At 40.4% G+C, this 23,076-nt stretch overlaps 1 protein-coding gene across 7 annotated transcripts in view; it reads right to left on the reverse strand.

Moving 5' to 3' along the window:
• scara5 (scavenger receptor class A, member 5 (putative)) overlaps window positions 1-23,076 on the reverse strand; it is a 76,843-nt gene that overhangs the window by 48,156 nt on the left and 5,611 nt on the right. Inside the window, exons 1-4 of one of the 7 annotated variants that reach the window (XM_072555329.1) lie at window positions 22,487-22,789; window positions 22,080-22,239; window positions 15,814-15,955; window positions 7,505-7,636 (exon numbers count right to left, since the gene is read on the reverse strand). In XM_072555329.1, the coding sequence (XP_072411430.1) occupies window positions 7,505-7,636; window positions 15,814-15,931 (250 nt within the window). In that variant the 5' untranslated portion in view covers window positions 15,932-15,955; window positions 22,080-22,239; window positions 22,487-22,789. Of the gene's footprint in view, window positions 1-7,504; window positions 7,637-15,813; window positions 15,956-19,474; window positions 19,541-22,079; window positions 22,243-22,486; window positions 22,790-23,076 lie in introns of those variants that run through there. The other 6 variants (XM_072555312.1, XM_072555322.1, XM_072555315.1 and 3 more) reach the window with 6 other exon arrangements.

Consider the following 23,076-nt stretch of genomic DNA (forward strand, 5'->3'; position numbering starts at 1 on the left):
TATTTACTTGGAGTTTTTAAACCCTTGAGGAGAACAATTGTTAGAAAAACAAAGATTATGAGGAAACTGCTATTGCCTAGCAACAGGGTCAAGTAACGTAGAAAACCAGAACAATCCAAAAGATGTCAGGTATTTTGAAAGGCCATTGAGAGAGAAGTGGTCCTTAACAGTGAAGGTGCTATTAGGTTAGCAATCTTTAACAGAGTTAAGGCAGGACTGGGGGGAGTTTTGATTTGCTTAGAAGAAAACTCCAGAAGGAGAAGGCTGTTAAACTATCCAAGGAAGAATGTATCTTACAAGGTTGTTATGGTGGTTCAATGGTTCGTACTGCTGCCTCACAATGCCAGGGACCCAGGTTCAATTCCACCATCATCTGAATGAAGTTTGCACATTCTTTTCATGCCTGTGAGTGTTTCTTCCCACAGTCCAAAGATGTACAGGTTAGGTGGATTGGCCATACTAAATTGTCCATAGTGTCCAGACATGTGTAGGCTAAGTGGGTTAGCCATGGGAAATGCAGGGTCACAGGGATGGGGTGGGTCTGACTGGGTTGCTCTTTGGAGAGTTGCTGTGGGCTTGATGGACTGAATGGCTTGTTTCCACACTGTAGGGGTTCCATTCTTGATTGAAGACATATTTAGGGGCACATATTCCGTACTAGTTGAGTTAACAACTTGTTAAGATCTCACAAGGAGACATTAACTGAAGAAAATAACATTCAGTAAAGACATACATTTTCCATAAATAAACTGACTACAGTCAGGCCAGCTGAACAAGGAGCTTTAGAGTGTAGACTGGCGAGACCTCTTCCTGAGATTTGAGTGTCTATCTGCTTGTGTTATGGTTTTACTGAGATTATTATAAATGATTATTGTAAAGTATAATATATAGGGTGTATGCTTTTCCTTTGTGTATACTTTTATATTTTGTCCATTGGTAGCCTTTTGTGAATGTTTTCAGTGACTGATCACAGTAAACAAAAAGTCAGCTGTCACTCTGGGAACTGACTTGTTCAGCATTGCCATCATATTGTCCATGCCAAAGGTGACGCACCTTCTTCAACACAAGACTGGTAGTTTTTGGGGTGGGCAATAAAAAAGACCATCCAGTTACACCATCCACAATTTATACAACAAAGAAAATGAAAGTTAATTGGATAGTGATGTCTCAGAAGAAGGATTGGATGTGACCATACTATATTTATCAATGTCTCAGGCCCTGCATTACCCATGACTATTGAGTATCCCAACAATGATCAACTTTATCTTCCATGAGGTTAGAACATTCAGCCTCATCTGTTCCCTCTAGTCATCTCCTACTGTTTCTGACGATGTGTTATCTTGTTCAGCAAGAGACAGGACAGTACATTAGTTAGAATCAAGCAATCTGTTTGACTGACGTGATTGCTAAGTTTGAAAATTGTAAGATGATGTGAATCTTTCAGCAGTGTTGATGATATGGTGTAGTGATCAATGTAGGAGCTCTGATTGATTGTTAGTGGATGTGGGCTGTAGATGTGGTGAATTGATCAGAATAATGGTGCAATTGGTGGGTCATGATCTTTGAAAATGCATTCATGGACCTTAACCATTCATGTGAACCGTTGAACATAGACCATTAATTCCAGGTCCTCAAGCTTGACATATGGGATTGGTGTCTCCAGCTGTCTGCTCCCAATGTCTCTGAGTGTATATCTGGAGAGACTCCTGACTCCCAGCAGGTACAGGGCATTTATCCTAAATGCCTCTAGCAACGCCTCCAATGTAGCATCTGAAAACTGTGGAGTCAACTGTAGTGCATTTTGAGCCAATTCTCAGTGTTTCTCATGTCAGATTTAGTTCCTGCCTTGCTGTACATTTGCCAGCGTCTGAGGCAGCCTTTCTATACTTCCCATTTAATAGGTGCAGACAAGTTTACACAGTGGGCAGGTTAGATTTAATTGATGCTAGCAAGTTGCAGTCTTGGCCTCCGCTGCTCTGTGCAGCGAATGTTTGGTGTGGTTAGCGTGGCTGCATGTAGGTATCCTTCAAATGAGCAGGCTGTCTAAAGCTGCTGAGCTATTTGTGTAACATTGAAAGGGCATTGGTTATTTGCCCATTGCAATCCCACATCTATTTTGGCTAATTTAGTAACCAAGGAGTTTTAGAACTTAGAAGAAGGTTATCTGGCCTATCCCACATATCCAGTTTTCTGCAAGTTTCCAGTTGACTGTCCACTTATTTCCATTTCCATGGATTCTTGCATCTACGATATATTTCCACCTAACTGCTACGTTGAATTTATGAGTTTGGTGATTTATATTTGAGATGGCTGGTTAGCAGTTTCAACTTTGTATGGATACTTTTTTATGTTGGTTTGTTTGTTGGGTTCAGTTCTTTAGTGAGATTATCATTTCCCATTGTAGCTGGTTTAACCATAAAGGTCCAGTTTATGCCAGCTAGTGCTGATTTGATTTATGATTCAAGAAAGCTATGACTCATTCCTCTGAACCAAATGCAGCCAATTTTCCATAGCTGATAAAATATAGCTGTTTACTTGAGAAAAGCAGTAAATTGCATGTCACAAATGGAGGTTGATGATAATTTTCAAGAGGGGAGTCACCTCATTCTTGTGTCTCTGTGCTGTATGCATGAGGCACCACGACATGAGCAGATCAGTTTGCCGGATTGGCTGGATGACATTAATAAGTAGGTTAGATGTGACCTGGGATTGCAGATCCAAGCCTGAGGGAAAATGCTAGGTGTGAACCAAGCTGATAAACCTGTGCAGAGCATCACACCACACCACACCACAACAAAGTAAAGAGAACGGCTCTTGTAGTTCAATGTGCCTGATTCTCTCATGACTTCTTGAACCTTTTAGGAATGAACAGCTTCAGAAAATCCTCAATTTATATATTTCAACAGCAAGAAATTGAGATTAAAATTGATAACCTGAATTGGTGCTAACATTGGAACAAGTATAATAGACTGGGTGAAATTTCCATGGTTATATGCAGCTATTGAAGGCTATAAACCCCTTTTTTCAGATCTGTTTGGAGAAATATTTATTATAAAAAATGAACAACTGTATTCACTATCTCATTAAATCTGTGTTGCTTCATTTGCACATTAGCGATGTATAATGGTCTTGAAAAATGTCCATATTACAGAGGAGGAAGTGCTGGATGTCTGGAAATGCATATAAGTGAATAAATCCCTCAGACCTGATCAGGTATACCCAAGAACTCTAGGAAGCTAGGGAAGTGATTGCTGGGCCCCTTGCTGAGATATTTGTATCATCAATAGTCACAGGTGAAGTGCCAGAAGACTAGAGGTTGGCTAATGTGGTGACACTGTTTAAGAAGGGTGGTAAGGACAAGCCAGGGAACTATAGCCCAGTGAGCCTGACGTCGGTGGTTGGCAAGTTGTTGGAGGGAATCCTGAGGGACAGGATGTACATGTATTTGGAAAGGCAAAGACTGATTAGGGATAGTCAGCATGGCTTTGTGCGTGGGAAATCATATCTCACAAACTTGATTGAGTTTTTTTGAAAAAGTAACAAAGAAGATTGATGAGGGCAGAGCTGTAGATGTGATCTATATGGACTTCAGTAAGGCATTCAACAAGGTTACCCATAGGGGACTGGTTAGCAAGGTTAGATCTCATGGAATACAGGGAGAACTAACTGTTTGTATACAGAACTGGCTCAAAGGTAGAAGACAGATGGTGGTGGTAGAGGGTTGTTTTTCAGACTGTAGGCCTGTGACCAGTGGAGCGTCACAAGGATCGGTGCTGGGTCCACTACTTTGCATCATTTATATAAATGATTTGGATGTGAGCATAAGAGGTATAGTTAGTAAGTTTGCAGATGACACCAAAATTGCAAGTGTAGTACACAGCAAAGGTTACCTCAGATTACAACAGGATCTTGATCAGATAGGCCAATGGGCTGAGAAGTGGCAGCTGGAGTTTAATTTAGAAAAATGTGAGGCGCTGCATTTTGGGAAAGCAAATCTTAGCAGGACTTATACACTTAATGGTAAAGTCCTCGGGAATGTTGCTGAACAAAGACATCTTGGAGTGCAGGTTCATAGCTCCTTGAAAGTGGAGTCACAGGTAGACAGGATAGTGAAGAAGGCATTTGGTATGCTTTATTGATCAGAGTGTTGAGTACAGGAGTTGGGAGGTCATGTTGCAGCTGTGCAGAACATTGGTTAGGCCACTGTTGAAATATCGCATGCAATTCTGGTCTCCTTCCTATCGGAAAGATGTTGTGAAACTTGAAAGGGTTCAGAAAAGATCTACAAGGATGTTGCCAGGGTTGGGGGATATGAGCAACAGGGAGAGGCTGAACAGGCTGGGGCTGTTTTCCCTGGAGCGTCGGAGGCTGAGGGGTGACCTTATAGAGGTTTACAAAATTATGAGGGGCATAGATAAGATAAATAGACAAAGTCTTTTCCCAGGGGTCGGGGAGTCCATAACTAGAGGGCATAAGTTTAGAGGGGAAAGATATAAAAGAGACCTAAAGGGCAACTTTTTCACACTGAGCGTGGTATGTGCGTGGAATGAGCTGCCAGAGGAAGTGGTGGAGGCTAGTACAATTGCAACATTTAAAAGGCATTTGGATGGGTATATGAATAGGAAGGGTTTGGAGGGATATGGGCTGGGTACTGACAAGTGGGACTAGATTGGGTTGGGATATCTAGTCGGTATGGACGGGTTGGACCGAAGGGTCTGTTTTCATGCTGTACATCTCTATGACTTTAACCTTACTGGAAAATGGGAGATGAAAACTAAGATGGTAACTCTTTCCACTATCAAAACTGAATTGACAAGTGTTCAATCAAGGAAATGAGTGAGATTTATGAACAAGTGAGACCTATTGCAATTGCATTTGTTGTAATTATTTTTCAGGATGAGTTACTAATTTAGAATGTTCATCCAGGGTAAGTAACAATTTGCTTATTAGAGACAAAAAAAGTAGCCATGTGATAGAATATTTTGACAAGTTAGAAATAGGGATCATTGCTTCAATCACTTTCGTTCCTGCCATTACAATCTGTTGCAGTAACTAAAATCAAAGTTAACATCCCTGATACCCGTGAATGAAACTGGAATATTTTTATAAACACCTAAAAGTTTATATAACCTCTGATTCTGGTTCAATCTGTAGATGGAATACGTGCAAACTTAGGACAGCTTCACTGGTGCTGATTATGATTATTGACCTCGACATTCATCTTGCTGTTCTCTGAACCTAAATTGCACTATAACTAAAGGGTCTCATCAGTGGGAGAGAGGAACTTCAAATGAATACAGGCTCATAAAAATACAACTCTCTAATGTACACATACTGCGGGATGACAAACAAATAAGTAGCAGCTGTTTCCTCAGAAAGAAAACTTTGCTGTTGTGTATCTATAGCAATGCTGTTACTGTACAGGTAACAGCTTCAAACCTGGATGGGACACTGCAAAATTGCAGACGAAATTAACATGTTGACTGACTTTCTTATGATGGTAAAATAGTAAGTGTTTGCAAAGGTGGGAACGTTGTTTTTAATCTTCACAACAAATTCGTAGTTATGGCATGCATTCTTTCTTAACATGAACAGAATGAAAAATAATTTATTAGCATTTCAGTATGTTCAGTGGACTATCTAGGGATTTTAAATGGGGTTTTATACTGTAGTTATGCAACATCAACTGCTGACCCTTTGTCACATGAGACCACTGTTATTCTTGTTGTAATGTGTTTGGCAGTCTGATGCCTAACCTAATATGTATGTCATCTTGCTGCCATGGCTTTGCTGAACACTCAATTTCAGTGTACATCAACACAAAGGTGATCAGATTACAGCAGCCTTAACTAAACTTGAAGGCATCAATATGTGTTAATGTCAAGATATTTACAAAACATGAATACCATCTTTCATTTAAAAACTGAAAGAACTGGGGATACTGTAAATCAGAGACAAAAATAGAAGTTTCTGGAAAAGCTGATCTGAGAAAGTGTTCTGAGGAAGGGTCACTTGACCCGAAACGTTAACTCTGATTTCTCTCCACTGATGTTGCCAGACCTAATGAGCTTTTCCAGCGATTTCTATTTTTGTTACCATTGTTAATTTACTTACTGCATATTCAATGCCATTATCAAATTTGATGAATTGTGAAATTTATGTTTAAAATGAAATCTGTTCTAGATTTCATCCCTAGTTAGAATTTATATGAATTCATCTATATTTCTGTGACCATGGATCATAATTCTGGATTACTTATAGACATATTAAATTTTAAGGCCAATGTATTTTTTTAACGGTGCACTGATACAGCCAATTAACTGCAATTATAAATCCAACAGCTGACTGGATAGAAACTCTGGAATGTTTCCTGATAAAGGGCTTATGCCTGAAACGATGATTCTTCTGCTCCTCAGATACTGCCTGACCTGCTGTGCTTTTCACTCTCGACTCTAATCTCCAGCATCCGCAGTCCTCACTTTTGCCTAGAAACTCTGGAATGTCACACCTACAATTTTCAAAGAATTTCAAGGGATAGCAGGCACGATAAACTGAACTGCAATCCCGTCTGAATATCTCAGACTGTGAACATGATGGTTTAAAAAAGAACAAGTATGTGCGAGACATATATTTGCGCTTTCCTCTCGCTAGAGAGCTTCAGCCGTGGTCTGTGCATTAGTGACCAGCTATCCTAGTGTGTGTAGGCTAGTATGCTGTGAAGGTCATAGCTTTGGCAGCAGCCATTAAACACCTCTACACCACAGGTAAAGAAAGGGAATAGACTCTTACTCTAAGTGCTACTGTACATACTCTGTCTAAAGGAACCATGCCAATGGAATTTCAATTAATTTACAGAGCCAAGAATCTTGAAATTGACTGTTCAACTACCAACATAAATGTTACTGGTAACATTCACTGCAATGGCCACAACCATAACATTCACTTCATGAATAATCCACAGAAACTGATCCATATATAATCTTATTTTTCTTTGGACTCACTTTACATTTCTAATCTGTATGTTTGCGTGTAGCATTATTATTTCTTCTCACATTTCATAATTAATAAGCTTTCTCCCTAGTTAACTTGGGAAATTGGCTCCTTCTAAAACATAAATGAATTTCAGTCTAGGAGAAAGGTATCTAAGAGAGGGAATTCATTGTGAATTAACTTTTTGTGAAGAGTAGAGGCAACAGAAGAAGTGGGAAGTGGAGAGATGGAGCAAATTCATTGCCTCTCTCCTGGGAAATTGATAATTTCGAGTAATCCCTCTGGTGCCACAATAACTTGGGAAATCTTGCCCAGGGCCGAGTCATAACATTGTACATGAGAATTATTTTTAAAAATTACCTTTCTGCATTATCTAAGCACCTCATGGATAAGTGAGGGAAGCATCTGACTTATGGTTGAGCTGAGATTTTATCAATGATTCAATGCTTGTATATAGTTCCTGCCACTTACAATAACAGGGAAAGAACTGCACTGTGAAAAGAAGATATGTTACCTGCAACAATGATAATTCCAATACAAATGAGGAAAACCAGGAGGTACAGGACTACTATCGCACACTTCATCCCTGCCATTGAGTTCCAGTGGTTGCAAAAATTGCTTGTGGTCCCTCGCCTTCCAGCTGGTCCTTAACAAAATTAAATAAACGGTTAATGGTTGTTCTGTTTTGACTAGCCACAACTATTACACATTGAAACACTTTCAAAAGTATTGCACAAATCCTGTTAGCAATGTGAAATTATCAACATAAAAATCCCTTTTATGTCACCATTACAGAATGAATCTTAAACATGCAAATTTTACATTCATGCAGATAAAGCCTCTTTCTTTGTCCAATGCGTGGTAATGCATATACGTCTGTAAGCATCCAGAGGTATTCCTACTATGCATTGTGAAGAAAACTATATATTTACATTTTACAAAGTTGCGTTTGCAATAGGTTCAACAAATTGAAGATTTTAATGTAAAAATTTATTTTGTGTCAATGTTTGCAAGAATAAGTGCAAAGGGTAAATTCTAAGCAGAGATTTCACTATTTCCAGCCTCTATTATTTCAGAAGGACATCATTGGAAACTCTGGAGCAATGATGAAAACATCTGTTTGTGCCATTTTATTCAGTTTATTCTGTTGATCTTGCATCAAATGTTTTCCAGACGACCATGCATAGCCAAGTGTTGATTATGGCATATTAGCCATTAAGAAAAAAGACAGCACCTTTCCCACAACCCTAACACAATTGTGTAGTTTGAGAAACATCATTGTTTGAGAATTGGTTAATCACACATCCAAGTGTTTAAAACAGTCTGCATTCACAGCCAGTGTGTCCTTTTTTTTATTTTCTTGAAATCAATCACAAACAATTAGAAAAATAACATAATGCCAGTTATGTTCGAAATCCTAATTTGGGTTCTCCAAGTTAAGTTATATAGACAAAATTATTTATATTGTGCTTTAGTCAGGTTATTTCAACCATTTTATATCCAAAGTGGTCTGCTCTCTGTTACATAGATATAAATAGACAGAAACCAGGAGAACACTATGAAATTGCTGTAGAGACACCTTACACTGGGAACAATCTGCTCCTGATAATTCAAAATTTTGTCTTTACACTGAAACATTAATTACCCAATAATTTGAATTATGGTACATTAAATAATGTTGAAAATGATAGTTTAGGATTGAAAAATGAAACTGTCCGATAATTAACTTTAAGTAACTTTGCATTAAAAGCAGACTGCATCAGATATCATATAGAAATAGATAGAATTTACGGTCCAACTGGTTTGTACCAATATTTATGTTACACACAAACCTCCTTACATCATTTAAATGTAATTTTGTCAGTATAACATTCTCTTCTTTCCTCCTCACTTAATTTCCTAGCTTCACGTTTAATGTACCTATTTTATTCACTTCAATTTCTCAGATTAGCAATTGTTGGCGAGTGATATTTCATCGGGTCAGTGCTGGCACAACTGATCATATTGATGAACAACTGATCACCATATTGATGAACAATTTGGACTTGGGAACTGGAAGTACAACTTTCAGTTGAAGATGACATCAAAGTGAGCTGTACAGTTATTACAGAGGAGGACTTTGATGAAATATAGGAAAACATGAATAAACCCGTAGAAAGGTAATGAAATTCACAAATGAACTTCAATGTCAATAGTGTTGTGTTATGATAGGAAACATGAGGAGGCATATATTCCTCATGGAATAAGAGTTGAATTTTTTACGGTGTTCCTGAAGACCGCAATGGTGCCAAGGAGCCTTGAAAATACAGCATTGAATGGCATTTTGATTTTAAAGCAAGAATACCACTTTCCCTCCAACTCAGGCCAGTTAAAATAGAAGAGTTAAAAGCGAGGACAGGTTTTAGAATTGTAGTTTGAGAATAGTGGAGGGTAAGCAGGTATACAATGGGAGGTGAGTGAAAGCATTGCTCCAGCCTCATATGAGATTCTGAAGGGCAAACAGGAACTACATGCTTGAAGAACAAAGGAATAGGTGGATATGTTGATAGGGATAGATGAAGAGAAAGCTCATTTGGAATGCTGTTAAAAGATACAGCAATCTGAACAGGGTCTAAGGTTTGCCTTACGCAGCACCCAATATCATGTTAAATAGGATTGTTGGGTGAATAAGGTAAAAACAATGACTGCAGATGCTGGAAACCAGATTCTGGATTTATTCCTGATGAAGGGCTTTTGCCTGAAACGTCGATTTCAAAGCTACTTGGATGTTGCCTGAACTGCTGTGCTCTCCAGCACCACTAATCCAGTTGTTGGGTGAATAGTTTGGGATCTGGATAGAGTAAGGCCTAACATTTGGGTTTTCCTCATATTCTCTGTAAATGATGTCTATCACATAACTGTAACTTCTTAATAGTTCTGATAATAAAATAAATCACATGTCATTGAAGACAGGTGCTTCTTCTTGTTAGAGTTGAGAGTGTGGTGCTGGAAAAGTACAGCAGCTCAGGCAGCATCCAAGGAGCAGGAGAATTGACATTTCAGGGAAAAGCCCTTCAAGGCTTTTGCCCGAAATGTCGATTCTCCTGCTCCTCGGATGCTGTGTGACCTGCCGTACTTTTCCAGCACCACAATCTCGACTCTAATCTCCAGCATTTGCAATCATCACTTTCATGTCTTTTTGTTCAACTGCCAAGTAGATGTTTTTACAGCACTAGGTCAAGTAAGCACTGTAGACCCCTGACTGGAAAAAGGATAGTGGCAGCAAACCTACCACATGGCTCATACACGTTGAGCAAGGGTGCGGATTCATATCATAACATGGTGGAAAATGGTGCCATTTAGCTCCCTCCCTGGCAGATGTAGAGATCAGAAGATTTCTTCAGTCACAGCTTTAAGAAGGCTGTTCATTCAGAAAATGAGCTGCCAATTCTATATATACTTAAAGGTAAAGTTGACATATGAGAGCTCACTAAGGTATTAAAGAAGCATCAGATGCTTTTGAAAAGGTAGCGAAAGCCTTTAGCAATTATGATTAGATTTGATTCCCTACAGTGTGGAAACAGGCCCAACAAGTCCACATTGACATTCCGAAGAGTAACCCAGTCAGACCCATTTCCCTCTGATTAATGCACCTAACACTATGGGCAATTTAGAGTGGCCAATTCTCCTGAGGAAACCACACAGACACAGGGAGAATGTGCAAACTCCATACAGACAGTCGCCCAAGGCTTGTGATTGAACCCAGGACGCTGGTGCTGTGAGGCTGCAGTGCTAAACACTGAGCCACTGTGCCACCCTAAACGAATGGCCCTCTTGAAAGATAAAAGATTTCAGCCTTCAGGACTTTCTAATTCCATTAATCATTTCTACAGATTTGTATAAAAATATGAAATTATGGAAATCTGAAGTCACAGTTCAAAAAGAATGTGTTGTGTTAGGAGTTACTTGTAAGTCTTTATCTAATTTAGTACAGTTTAAGGAAGATCTGATTCCAGGAAATGCCATTCAGATGGTGCGTGAAGCAGTCACGGATTAATCCTAAGAGGATTTATCACAGGTGATCAACAGTATCCATTCAGCTCTTGAGGTATAGAACTCCTCAAGGCAAAAGTGAGAAACTAAAGCAGTGAGATAGGATTCGGATTGGAAGGTAGAACATATAGACTCTGAAGAAGGGAGAGAGGCAGCAAAGTATAAACTATAGGCCAGTTAGCATGACATGTGTCATGGAGAGGGTATTAGAATCAATCATTAAAGAGACTATAATTGTGTATTTAAAAACTCTAGGTAATTAGGAAGAGTCCTGTTTAGCTAATTTATTGGGGTCCTTTTAAAGATCAATGTGCTGTGGATAAAGGGAAGCCTGCAGACATGATGTATTTGAATTTCATAATTTCATAAGGTCATTGCAGAAAATACATGTTAGTGGCTGGCAGAAAACAATAGGCCAAATCTTATGTTTTTTTGTCTAAGTTTCAGTTTAGTCAAGTTTCATGAAGGGTTTCACTCTGCAAGTTCTCTCTATGTACCATACCAAATCTTATCCCATTAACTATTTACCCTATAATATGGCTTCTCCCTCTCATCCAATTCTAGCCCCATTCTACCACTTATTGCACCCGGAACAACTTGCCACTGCTGGGATATCACGGAATGTAGCAGCATCCCTGGCACGGGGCCTTCTTTAAAAGGCCATTGTGTACTCTGATAAGCTCTGTTGGACCAGAGCTACCCTGACTCGTACCCTGAACATGACATAACAGTGTAAATTTGCACCTTGCTTTATAGGCAGGGTCATGAAGATCCTGGCCATGGATAGGCAGGATGTCCTCTTGCCCCAGGATGAGCAGAAGAGTCCGTGATACCAGACCATGTGAAACTGGTCCAAGGACGCCACCCAAGTCAAAGCAGTTTCAGCTGGCTGGAGGAATGCACAGCACTTTAAGAGGAAGCGTAATGACCTTCTCCACTCTGTCAGCATAAGTGTCACCAACTTCTCTCCAATACCTCAAACTCACTCTACTGCTGTAGCTAGCCACTCCCACCAATGTTTATGCTCTACCCCTCTCACCATTGCTTGCAATATCTTCCATCACTCACTCTCACTTACCTCAGTCCCTGGCACCACTAACATTGCAAGCCCTCTGCATTACCAACTCAGGAACCACCTCTATACCTACATTAAAAATAACAGCTATGCCACACATTTTCATCTCTTTTAAAACTTGCTTTTTCTCTCATTCCAGTAGGAAAACAACCAACAATAAGGCAGAAACAATCATGACAGATGATGCTCAGCCTGACATTTAGCCCCTTATCACTCATGAGTAGAAGATCCAGATTCTGACAATCTCAAGTGACTGACTGACCGTGTCCAGGTCCCTGAACCAATATCAGAGCTTTCTTTTGACATACTGTGCCAATAGCCCCTGACTGAAGGCTATCTCCCTTGAATGTATGGGAATTCCTAATCTCCATGATAAACGTCTTGGCTTTGTGTTTTCACCAAATGGCAATGCAATTCAACAACTGTCAGCCTGATATCTCTGACTGAGGCGCAAGGTGCAAGATAAGTCAAGACCAGGAGGAATTCTGTGAGATTCCAGGTAGGCTCAAAGTGACTGAATGCTAAGAGAGCAGGTGAACAGCCCAGAGATGCTACCGGGTCCAGTCCATGAGCTGGATGTGTGTCCCTAAGAGCAATGTGGAGTCTGAGGTGTAGCAATGAAATGTAGGTGCATTTTCTTTTACTGTACTGCAGGTGGATTGAAGTTGAACCAATAGCTTCTTAGAAGCTGGCACATTTCAGATGTCAATATCAATAGACATGTGGTGCATATGTCTGATGGCCATGGAGCGTGCCTGTGATGATGTTGAGTGGTGACAAACATGAATCTCTTTTCAGTGAGGGGCAAGCTGAAATTGGCAGGTACCTGCACTGACTTCCATGATGAGAATCCTCAACATCCGTCATTTGCTTGTGTCCAATTGTAAGATAGAATTCAGTAACAGTGACAAAGCAAGAAGCAATCTTCAAGCAGTATGACTGATGAAGCAAACATTTTGGTTTCAAGAATACTACAGTCACCAAGATTAAATAAAACTGCCCAAGTTAAGCAACAAGTTGAAGTGTAGACTCCCTACTTCAGAAGGTTGAGAATAAAAATCTGTTCACGTAGATTGAGCACCTGGTGTTCACAACTCCATGGAAATCACTAGATGATTTATTTCACAGATCTCGGATATTATCAAGAAGAGAAAATTGCCTTGCTCAGAGATCCTGGATGCTTGAAAAAGGTTTTGGCTGTTTCATTAGGACAGCGGTTCTCCATGAGATCCTCCAGACACTACAGTGGAGCGATTGCCTGTTTCAGCAGGAAAGTGTCCTCAGTAAAGGACAACATTAAGAGATAAAACATCTTCCAATGTAAAGGACTGTCAGGAGCAGATTCATTATCAATAATCTTCACTGGAGAGACCTACATCTACCAAGCTTCCAAGACTGAAGAGAATGCATTCTGTGGAGATAGTGAAATGTCCAAATCAGCTGAAGTTGAGAAGTGAGACCTTTGGGGGAGTTACTGTATAGGACATAAAAGTCTGAAATGCTAAGGAGTGCTTTAAGCACCATGATGATGGGGGGAGAACAGTTTAGATCTTGAGGAATACATCTGGGTCTTACTCATCATGTCTGAAATGAGGTCCATTTTATTAATATAATTTATACACATTTGCTATAATGCAATAAACTACATCTTAGAGTCATAGAGATGTACAGCATGGAAACAGACCCTTCAGTCCAACCCGTCCACGCCAACCAGATATCCCAACCCAATCTAGTCCCACCTGCCAGCACCCGGTCTATATCCCTCCAAACCCTTCCTATTCATATACCCATCAAATGCCTCTTAAATGTTGCAATTGTTACCAGCCTCCACCACATCCTCTGGCAGCTCATTCCATACACGTACCACCCTCTGCATCAAAAAGTTGCCCCTTAGGTCTCTTTTATATCTTTCCCCTCTCGCCCTAAACCTATGACCTCTAGTTCTGGACTCCCCAACCCCAGGGAAAAGATTTTGCCTATTTATCCTATCCATGTCCCTCATAATTTTGTAAACCTCTATAAGGTCACCCCTCAGCCCCTGGTGCTCCAGGGAAAACAGCCCCAGCCTATTCAGCCTCTCCCTGTAGCTCAGATCCTCCAATCCTGGACACATCCTTGTAAATCTTTTCTGAACCCTTTCAAGTTTCACAACATCTTTCCGATAGGAAGGAGACCAGAATTGCATGCAATATTCCAACAGTGGCCTAACCAATGTCCTGTACAGCCGCAACATGACTGCCCAACTCCTGTACTCAATACTCTGACCAATAAAGGAAAGCATACCAAATGCCTTCTTCACTATCCTATCTACCTATTAAGACAAGTGCCCATTCCCATTGGATTACCAAGTAGTTTTCCTCCAAAATACCTAGTTCAACCAGGCCTTGTAGATCCAAAACAGGAAAGAAAATAAACTTACCAGCTACAACATAATGCACAGCGGTCAGAATTCAACTTGTAACCTGAAGTATAAATGCTAGACTGGACCTGATTGGCCAAATGGACTATATCTCTGCCTTAAATACTTATAATACTTTCTAGCTACTCCACATTGCAACAGTCAACACTCTCTGGATAAAGACATTTTTTTGGAATACCTCACTGGATTTATGAGTGATGACCTATTATTTATAATTCCGAGTTACATTTATGATTTTGTTATTTATAATTCCAAGTTACATTTATGATTTTGTTTTAAAGTGTATAGTTTTTTTTGCAGAAATAGGTAGTTGCCAGCACAGAAATATTGTATACCTTTTCTCAGGCATAGTGAAACAGTCCATTGGATACATTTGGTGAAAATTAAACTGCTGCCGATGATAACTAGCCTTCTTTGATCAACAGATCAATGCTGACTCCAGACCATACCAACATGTGCTTCCGTTGTAATACACTGGTGTTTGATATATTTGTGGTGGAATTTGAGAATTTCCTCAAAATATGTTATGCCACAGTTGCGTCATTTAAAATGTAAAATCACCACACAACAGCCCAGAAAGAGAATTGAAAGGTGAATTTCCTGGGTGTACTTACTTGCATTCTTATTGGTGCTGTCATTAGAGTAAAATACAAATGAGACCATCTAGAAATGTTGGCAACAGATAGGGAACCAACAGGTGAGATGTAAGGTGTTTGGCTCTTTCACCACAGTTGAAGAAATTTCTACTTAAATGCCCTAAATTCTTCCATAACAGACACCTCACATTTTCTTGTAGCTGCTGCATTTGGTAACCGCAGTTACTGTTTATTACATCATAACCTTTAAGGAAAACTGCAGTTGCTGCACATGGCTCTCACTGTAATATCTACTTGCAACACCAATGCAGAAATCAGCAGTAGTCCCATAACAAGATGATTACATGCTGAACTGACAGTAGGGCTAACTGAAAGGCAATAAATGCATAAATGATCCCTTTGTCAATGATGTCCACATTCAAAGAATAGATTTACTTAAACTTCGGAAGATCGTAACTGAAGGAATATGCTGAGGCTAGATTCATTAGTAACAGGGCTTAAACAATTCTAGAACAGGATTTAACATTCAAGAAACAGCAAACTTAGGAAGTCATTCAGCTATCCACATTTATGAAAATTACTTTGAGCTTCAAAATCTTAATCATTGAATAATAATCCAAATAGCAGCAAAGATAAAAGAACGGAAAACCGAGATCTTTTGCTCTCAATTTCCAATTTTCTTTATGGACAATTATACGTACTTTCTTCACAAAGGTTCAGCTTTGAGAGATTCCTTCCATCAAACTCAAGTGATTCTTCATACATTGATCCATTTTCCTGAAACTCATTTTCGATGAGAGGCAGATCTTTGTTCTCCATTTATTCGAGCACTGAAGACTTCACCTATGATAAGCACAGTTCAGCCACTCAGTGACAGAAGTAAGATTTTGCTTCTTTAGATTTTGTATCAATAACCTGTTAGCTACTTTAATTTAATCAGAAATAATTGCAATAAATCCGATTCTGTTAATATTATTCATACTGCATACATTTAATGTTCATTCATTTTCTTAGCAAAAGAAAAAAAATCATCCCTTTATTTGTATGTGCATTGCTTGACAGGTTAAAAATCCAATGAGCAGTATTCATATTACATAGAGAAAACTTTGTTGATGTGGGTTTAAAAATAACAAGAAAAAATGGTTAGAAGGGATGACAAAAAGTATGAATGAAGAAATGATTTTTAAAGAATAGGATAATGGACTGTTTGAATGTACTGAGGGAATGCCAAACTGTGGGTGGCTTAAGGCATAGCCACCAATTTGCAGCCTAGAACCCGCAGGAGTGCAGTGAATCATGTGATTGTCTCCCTCCCTCCATGGACAGGTTGGTGGCTGCCATGGAGAGCCCATGTCCAGAATCCCCAGGGGCTGCTGAAAAGGCGCAAATACCTGTACTCCATCACCCAAAACACTGGTCTTCAGGACTGAAGAAATGGTGTCAATTGGATGGCTAACCTGGCACACATTCCAGGTGTCCCTTCCTCACATGGAGATGTGTCAGTGCTAGGAAGAAGAATCACTCGGAAGTCTCCTATCAAGAATACTCCACCTCCATTTTACCTGTTCCTCCCTCTGACCTTTGCAATTTGACAAGAAGATCCTCAGCAAATCACTCCCATGCACACTCAAGCCTCCCTTGGGTTGCCTGACCAAACGTTCAGAATCATCAGGACCTCCAGGTTCCATTAGGAGTGAGGACTGCAGATGTTGGAGAAGTCAGATTTTCCTTCACATCCACCCACCTCATCTCCTGCATCTATTCCTCTCAGTTTGGCCTCCTCTACATGGAGGAGAGAGGAGCATTTTAGGGAACAACGCTGGGACACAGACACCAAACAACCCTACTGCCTTCTGGCCAGCCACTTCAACTCCCCCTCCTACTCCCCTAAGGATATGCAAGTCCTAGGCCTCCTCCACCACCAATTTCAAGCCATCCACCAGCTAGAGGAAGAACGCCTTATCTTCCACCTTGGGACCCTTCAACCACATGCCATCAATGTTGATTTTTCCAGTTTCCAAATCTCCCCTCCCCTCCCACCTCATCCCAGATTCAAACCTCCAACTCAGCACTGCCCTCCTGTCCTGTCCCACCTGTCCATCTTCCTTCCTACCTATCCACTCCACACTCACCACCAACCAATCACAATTACCCCCACTTGCATCCACCTATCACCTTCCCACCTATCTTGCCCCCTAACCCACCCCCCCCCCCCACCACACTCCCCACATTCCTGATGAAGGGTTTATGCCCGAAACGTTGACTCTCCTGCTCCTCAGATGTTGCCTGACCTGCTGTGCTTTTCCAGCACCACCCTTCTCGATTCCAGGTTCTACTGCAGAGCATGCTCCCTCCAGCCCAGATGCAGAAATAATGAGTACACTAAGGTGTAGTGGAAGAAAGAAGATAAAAAAACTTATTGAGGGCACTTTGGTTGCATGGTTGAATGCACAATATATCATTTTGGACTCTTTTTATAGACATCACTGACTTCACGTTACATCTGATTCTTTGTGTCCCTGTGTAGCCAAGTCATTGTTTCACCATGAGATATCACTTCATGATCACAGACAATGTCCCATGGATTGATGTCTGTACTGAGACTGCTGTTTCTTCCAGAAGTAAGAGGAACAAGATGCACACAGGGGCTCTGAGTGCTGGTGACACCTTCAGCCATCCTTGTAAAACATCCCTATTATTTCATGCTCCCTATGTTGAAAAGTGTTGCAGTGAATGAGTTGGTCACTGATGTCTGGAGATGTGTGATGCAAACAATGATCAACGTATTATGATGGCCAGAGAGTGGGAATCCCGTAGATCTACATGCTATACATTGCATGGGTCTGTGTGCAATGTTCCTTTTGCAAGTCCAACATCAGTGGGCCCTGCAGTCTCCTTCCTCACAGATCGAGATACTCACCCTCCCCACCCTGAGTGTGGATGCAGCCATTTCTCTCCCTGTTGTGCACTTTTGGTTTGCAGCTCAGTGAGCCCTGGGCTGAGAACAATGTGCAGCCTCAATGTGTTTGTGAGCCCTGCCAAACGTCCAGATCTCCTTCCCATAAACTTCATCAGCTTCACACCTCCCCAGAGCCCTTCCCAACCTGTCTACATGAGTCTGCCTATCTGGAATATGAGATGACCATGCTAAGTATGGGCTGCCCCTCCCTCCCTGATCTTGAGGTAAAGCTACTCTTGATTGTGGACAAACTCCTTCCCATGTGACCAGTCTCCTGCCCATGATGGATCGTATTGCCCCTTGCCGATATGCTTGACTCCATCATCGCAATTGTCATTCTCCATTCCCAGACTGACACTGTAGCACACGTTCCTGAAGAATAACTTGATGAGTCTCCTTTCTGTGGCAGCTCTGTGCACTCTCAAATCCTCTTTCCCTTACTTTCTCTGGATAGATCCAAGAAATGGACCACGACCCACTCCCTGGAGTAACTTAACTGGCCAGCCCTGGACAAGAAGTCTGGAGATCCCTGAGGAGAGGCTGTTAGCCTGAACTGTCCACAGGAATGACCAACATCCACAGCTCAGACTGTAGAGACATGGACTCCCGTAGAGCACTCCAACTGATTGCCTGACGCTGGCCAGTACCCTGGACAGGTGTCAGAGGCTGCCCTTGACTTACTGCCTTGTCTGGCAGGTACCTTTGTGGACCCTAAGACATTGCTGCTTACTTGCTGAACAGACAGTGTGTTTCCCAGTTAAACCACTGGCACACAATGTGGGCGTGAGATCAACTTAGCATACTGCAAGAGGGAAAGATGAATGCCCCTTGCCTGAGGATTGCTGCCCAGCAAGGTAAGCTGCCTGCTTTTCAGACTGAACTAATTGGAATAGTAAGGCAAGGAATGAATTGTATGAACATCCAGATGGGCACTAAGTGAATCATCGAGAAGCCTTGAGATGCAGCCTGGTCTAATCCGTGAGATGGGTCCCTGCTAGTTCCTGATGTAGCCTGCTTCGTGAGTCTGTACTTCCTGAGTGATCTGCAAGTGTGTTGGAGAGGTGCTGTGAGGGTGGCAACGGATTGGCAAATACCAGACATGAACGTGCATGGATAAAGTGTGCATGCAGCTGGTGTGTGTGTGTGTGTGTGTGTGTGTTGTGCTCCACGATGCAGGTTAGTTGTATGCAACATGAAGGCTGCTTGGAACAAGCGGGGAGCTGAATTTTCCAGGTACACGTTTTGACCTCCACGTCAGGTTTTCTCATCTTCCAGCTTGTTTCATGCACTTGGCAACTCAGAAAGCTGAATATTAATGAGGTCAATTGCTCCATTAACAAGGGATTTTACAAGCAATAATCACCATGAATTGGCAAGACGTCACTGACTAGTGAGAAACTCACCACAGCCCTTGTCAAAAGTATAACAGATGGAGCAAGAAGTTCCTGACGTTGAAATGGGTCTGGCCAGAGTTCCCGTCTGATCCTGCCACAAATCTCACCACGACCCACATCGCTTAGACCCCTGTATGATTTTGTTCAGTGTTTTCTGGCCATGTTAGCTAATGAACAGACAGGCAAACAGCACAAGACAGAGAGGGTTCTACAGCAGGATAAACAGCAGAAATGAAAAGATAGCCTCAGTCGATACATGATTTGGAGATGCTGGTGTTGGACTGGGGTGGACAAAATTAAAAATCACACAACACCAGGTTATAGTCCAACAGGTCTATATGGAAATACTAGCTTTTGGAGCGTTGCTCCTTCATCAGGTGGTTGTGGAGTATAAGATCATTAGATACAGAATTTATAGCAAAACATTACAGTGTCATGCAACTGAAATGATGTATTGAACAACTGTGGATTATTGTTAAGTCTTTCATCTTTTAGAATGGGTTGCAGGTTTTGGTTGTTATTGCAGAAATTTCATCTCCTTCCTCAATGTTTATTAGAAAACTTCAAACTATTTGTCTTTGGAAACTCTCTTATCGAACTGTCTCTGGTTGTTGTTTGTGTAAGGCCCCCTTTCACTGGGCCCCCAGTAATCCCTGCTCAAAGGTACTATTGTGTTTCACTTAAATGCTGGAGCAGGCTTCTAACTCTGTTTATCACTTGTCAGCTATTTTGTGTCTAAATGCTGGAGCAGGCTTTTTAACACTGCTTATCCCCTTGTCAGCCAATTTGTGTCTTTCAACTATGGGCAGCTCTTCCGATTACTTATTTTGAACCTGTCACTTGAGTGGCATAAGAGTGTGATGTGTAAAAGTAACTCCCTTCCCAACAGCATGTGGGTGCACCTAGAAGACATGAACTGCTGCAGTTCAAGAAGGCTGCTCATCACCACCTTCTCAAGGACAATCAGGGATGGGGAACAAATTCTGACCTTGCCAGCAACACTATACCCCATTAACGAATAAATAAGAGGTCTGCATTACTGCCATGGATAATGCAAAGGAAAATTTACTCTTGATCAGGTATTCAAACTTCCTCCAAATTCAGCCTTGGATTCTGCAATATCCTGGTAAACAAGCAGTTGCTGAAGCTCTGATATAGATGGTTTCCCTTTTAGTTGTGAAAACACAAAGTTGAACTGCCAGTTCCTTGCAGTGTAGAAATTTGCATACTTTCTTTTTTGACAATCAAGTGTGGCCTTGCCAGTTTTGATGGGAGTTTGAGATGTTCTCAGTTTCTCAAATGGCACAGTGAGATAATAGCATCTGTGTTCATTAATAGTTTAAAGATTTTATGTGTTTAAAGACAGGAATATGATAGGATGTTGGACACTGGTCCATTAGGCCACTCCTTATTATTTTGTTCAAAATAAAATTCCCAAGTGGAGCAGCCTTGCATATTAGGATATTCTGAGTCTAAAAAAATGTATTTATAGTTTTGCTTCATGCTTAATATATGAAAGGAAATTGTGCACTAATCATACTTGAAAAAAGGAATACTTTCTTGTGACAAAAATTCTGTTAAATTCAACAATTTTTATTACTTGAGGAAAACATGTTTAAACAGTAAGTGAGTAGGATCAGGAATACATTGCCTCAGAATGTAGTGGGAACAAAATCAACTATAGCTTTCAAAAGAGAACTGGATAATTATTTGAATAGAAAAATATTAGCAGGGCTAATGTGAGTTGCTCTTGCAAAGAGCCAACAGGAACATAATAAGCCAAATTGCATCCTTCTGTCTTGTAACCATGGTAACCAAACTACATAAGAGATATCAGCACACATGATGGTCAGAGACAAACACTAAGGAGTAACTTAAATGAAGAAACAGGTGGAGTGATAAACAGTTTCAGAGATGCAATTCCAAAGTTAGGAGCCTAGACAGCTGAAGGTATGGCGAGCAATGGGGGGTATACACAAGAGGCTAGAAGTTGTCTTCTCTTTAAATCCTATCCTATCTCTCCCTTGACTATCCAGTGACCATTTCAACTTCCAATGGACAGAATTTTCTAATTTTGCCAACATCAGCTACTTTTACTTTTCACGATTAACAGAGTTGTCAATTAATCAGCTGTTGCCTCTTTACAATTTCAGGCCTCTTCTTTCCATAACTTGTTCTTTTTGACTAGCTGTTTTTTTTTATGAACAGCTGGTCACTTATAACATTTTCCAGTTGTAATAATGTGTCAGCCACCTGAAACATTAATTTTATACCTCTCTTTCCTCTGGTTAATTGTTGCCACTATTTTCCGTTTTGATTTTGGAAATTATTTTTCCTAGCCCAGGGTAAAATGTGACAAAAGTTACTGCCATCCATATAGCATCAACCAGACAAACACAAGGATCATACCTTGAAAATTCAAGGAAGGTTACAAATTCCTCTGGTCACTAGTTCAGTGACATTTTAAACATGTTTGTGAAAAAATCTTGCATTCTGTGTCTGTAGTGAACCTGAAAATATTCCCTTTTCAAACAGAGTCTGCAAAAGCTAGCAGAGAAAACTTCACAGACATCAATTAAATGTCACTACGCATAATATCCAAAGGAATTCTTACCTCTGGTTTGAATGGCTCAATGCCACCACATGTGGTATATTTACCCACTAGAGTGATTCCAGGATTCCCTGATTCTTGCAGGGAGCCACATTCTCCATGACTGCAGGCTACAATGCTGCAGTCCAATCCCCAATGCTTGATCCCTACAATTAAGACTTCCCTGCTGGAAAGTACAAGATTATGGAAGAATCCCATCATAGAAATCATTGTGTTTTAGTTGTTACTAATGTGCAAAAACCTCACTGTACTTTATTTTTATTATAATTTTTTTTAACATAGAAAGGCTATTTTAATATAATATTTTTATATAATTTTAAAGCAACAATCAAAGCTCAACACTGATTTTGGTTTTCACTACATTTATATAAGTCCAAAAAATCAATTATAACAAAGTTAAAATGACTTACCTTTGTGTTAAAGAATCTTTGGTGTTTTCTCTTTGCGGTTACAGTTAAAGCAATGTTGCGTCATTTACATTGAAGTTCAGTATATGTTAAAACCATTAGGTGCTTCACATTATTTTAACTTTTGAGCATTTTTGCATTTCCAGAAAGTGACAAGAACATGGTCTCTATTAAATGCAGTACATGATCCTACAACAACATTGTATCAATGTTGTCACTAGAATGGTCCTGTTCTTAATCCAAAATACTTTCCCAGAAAGGAAATTGTGAGATAATGGGAGGTGGAAAAGCTTGAAGGGAGGAGACGGAATCTGCATCAGCCCTGTGTTCCAAGAGTTCTGTAACTCAAGAAGTTGTTATTATTGCGAATGTTAAAATGTCTGCTCTTTGAATACGGATGTGGGGATGGGCATTGATGCTTCTAGCTGATGACATTTGTCATCAATATTTTGCAAACATGGCAAAAGTCAATTAAAATGTTATTTAATTCAGGCATGTTCATAATAAAATGCTGCTGCATTCTCTGTTACTGGAATGCTGGCACCAAAAACCACTGCTGGCAAAAGCAGAGCATAATATTAACACAGACTGCA

The sequence above is a fragment of the Chiloscyllium punctatum genome, chromosome 3 (assembly GCF_047496795.1).
Source record: "Chiloscyllium punctatum isolate Juve2018m chromosome 3, sChiPun1.3, whole genome shotgun sequence".
NCBI classification, from domain to species: domain Eukaryota; kingdom Metazoa; phylum Chordata; class Chondrichthyes; order Orectolobiformes; family Hemiscylliidae; genus Chiloscyllium; species Chiloscyllium punctatum.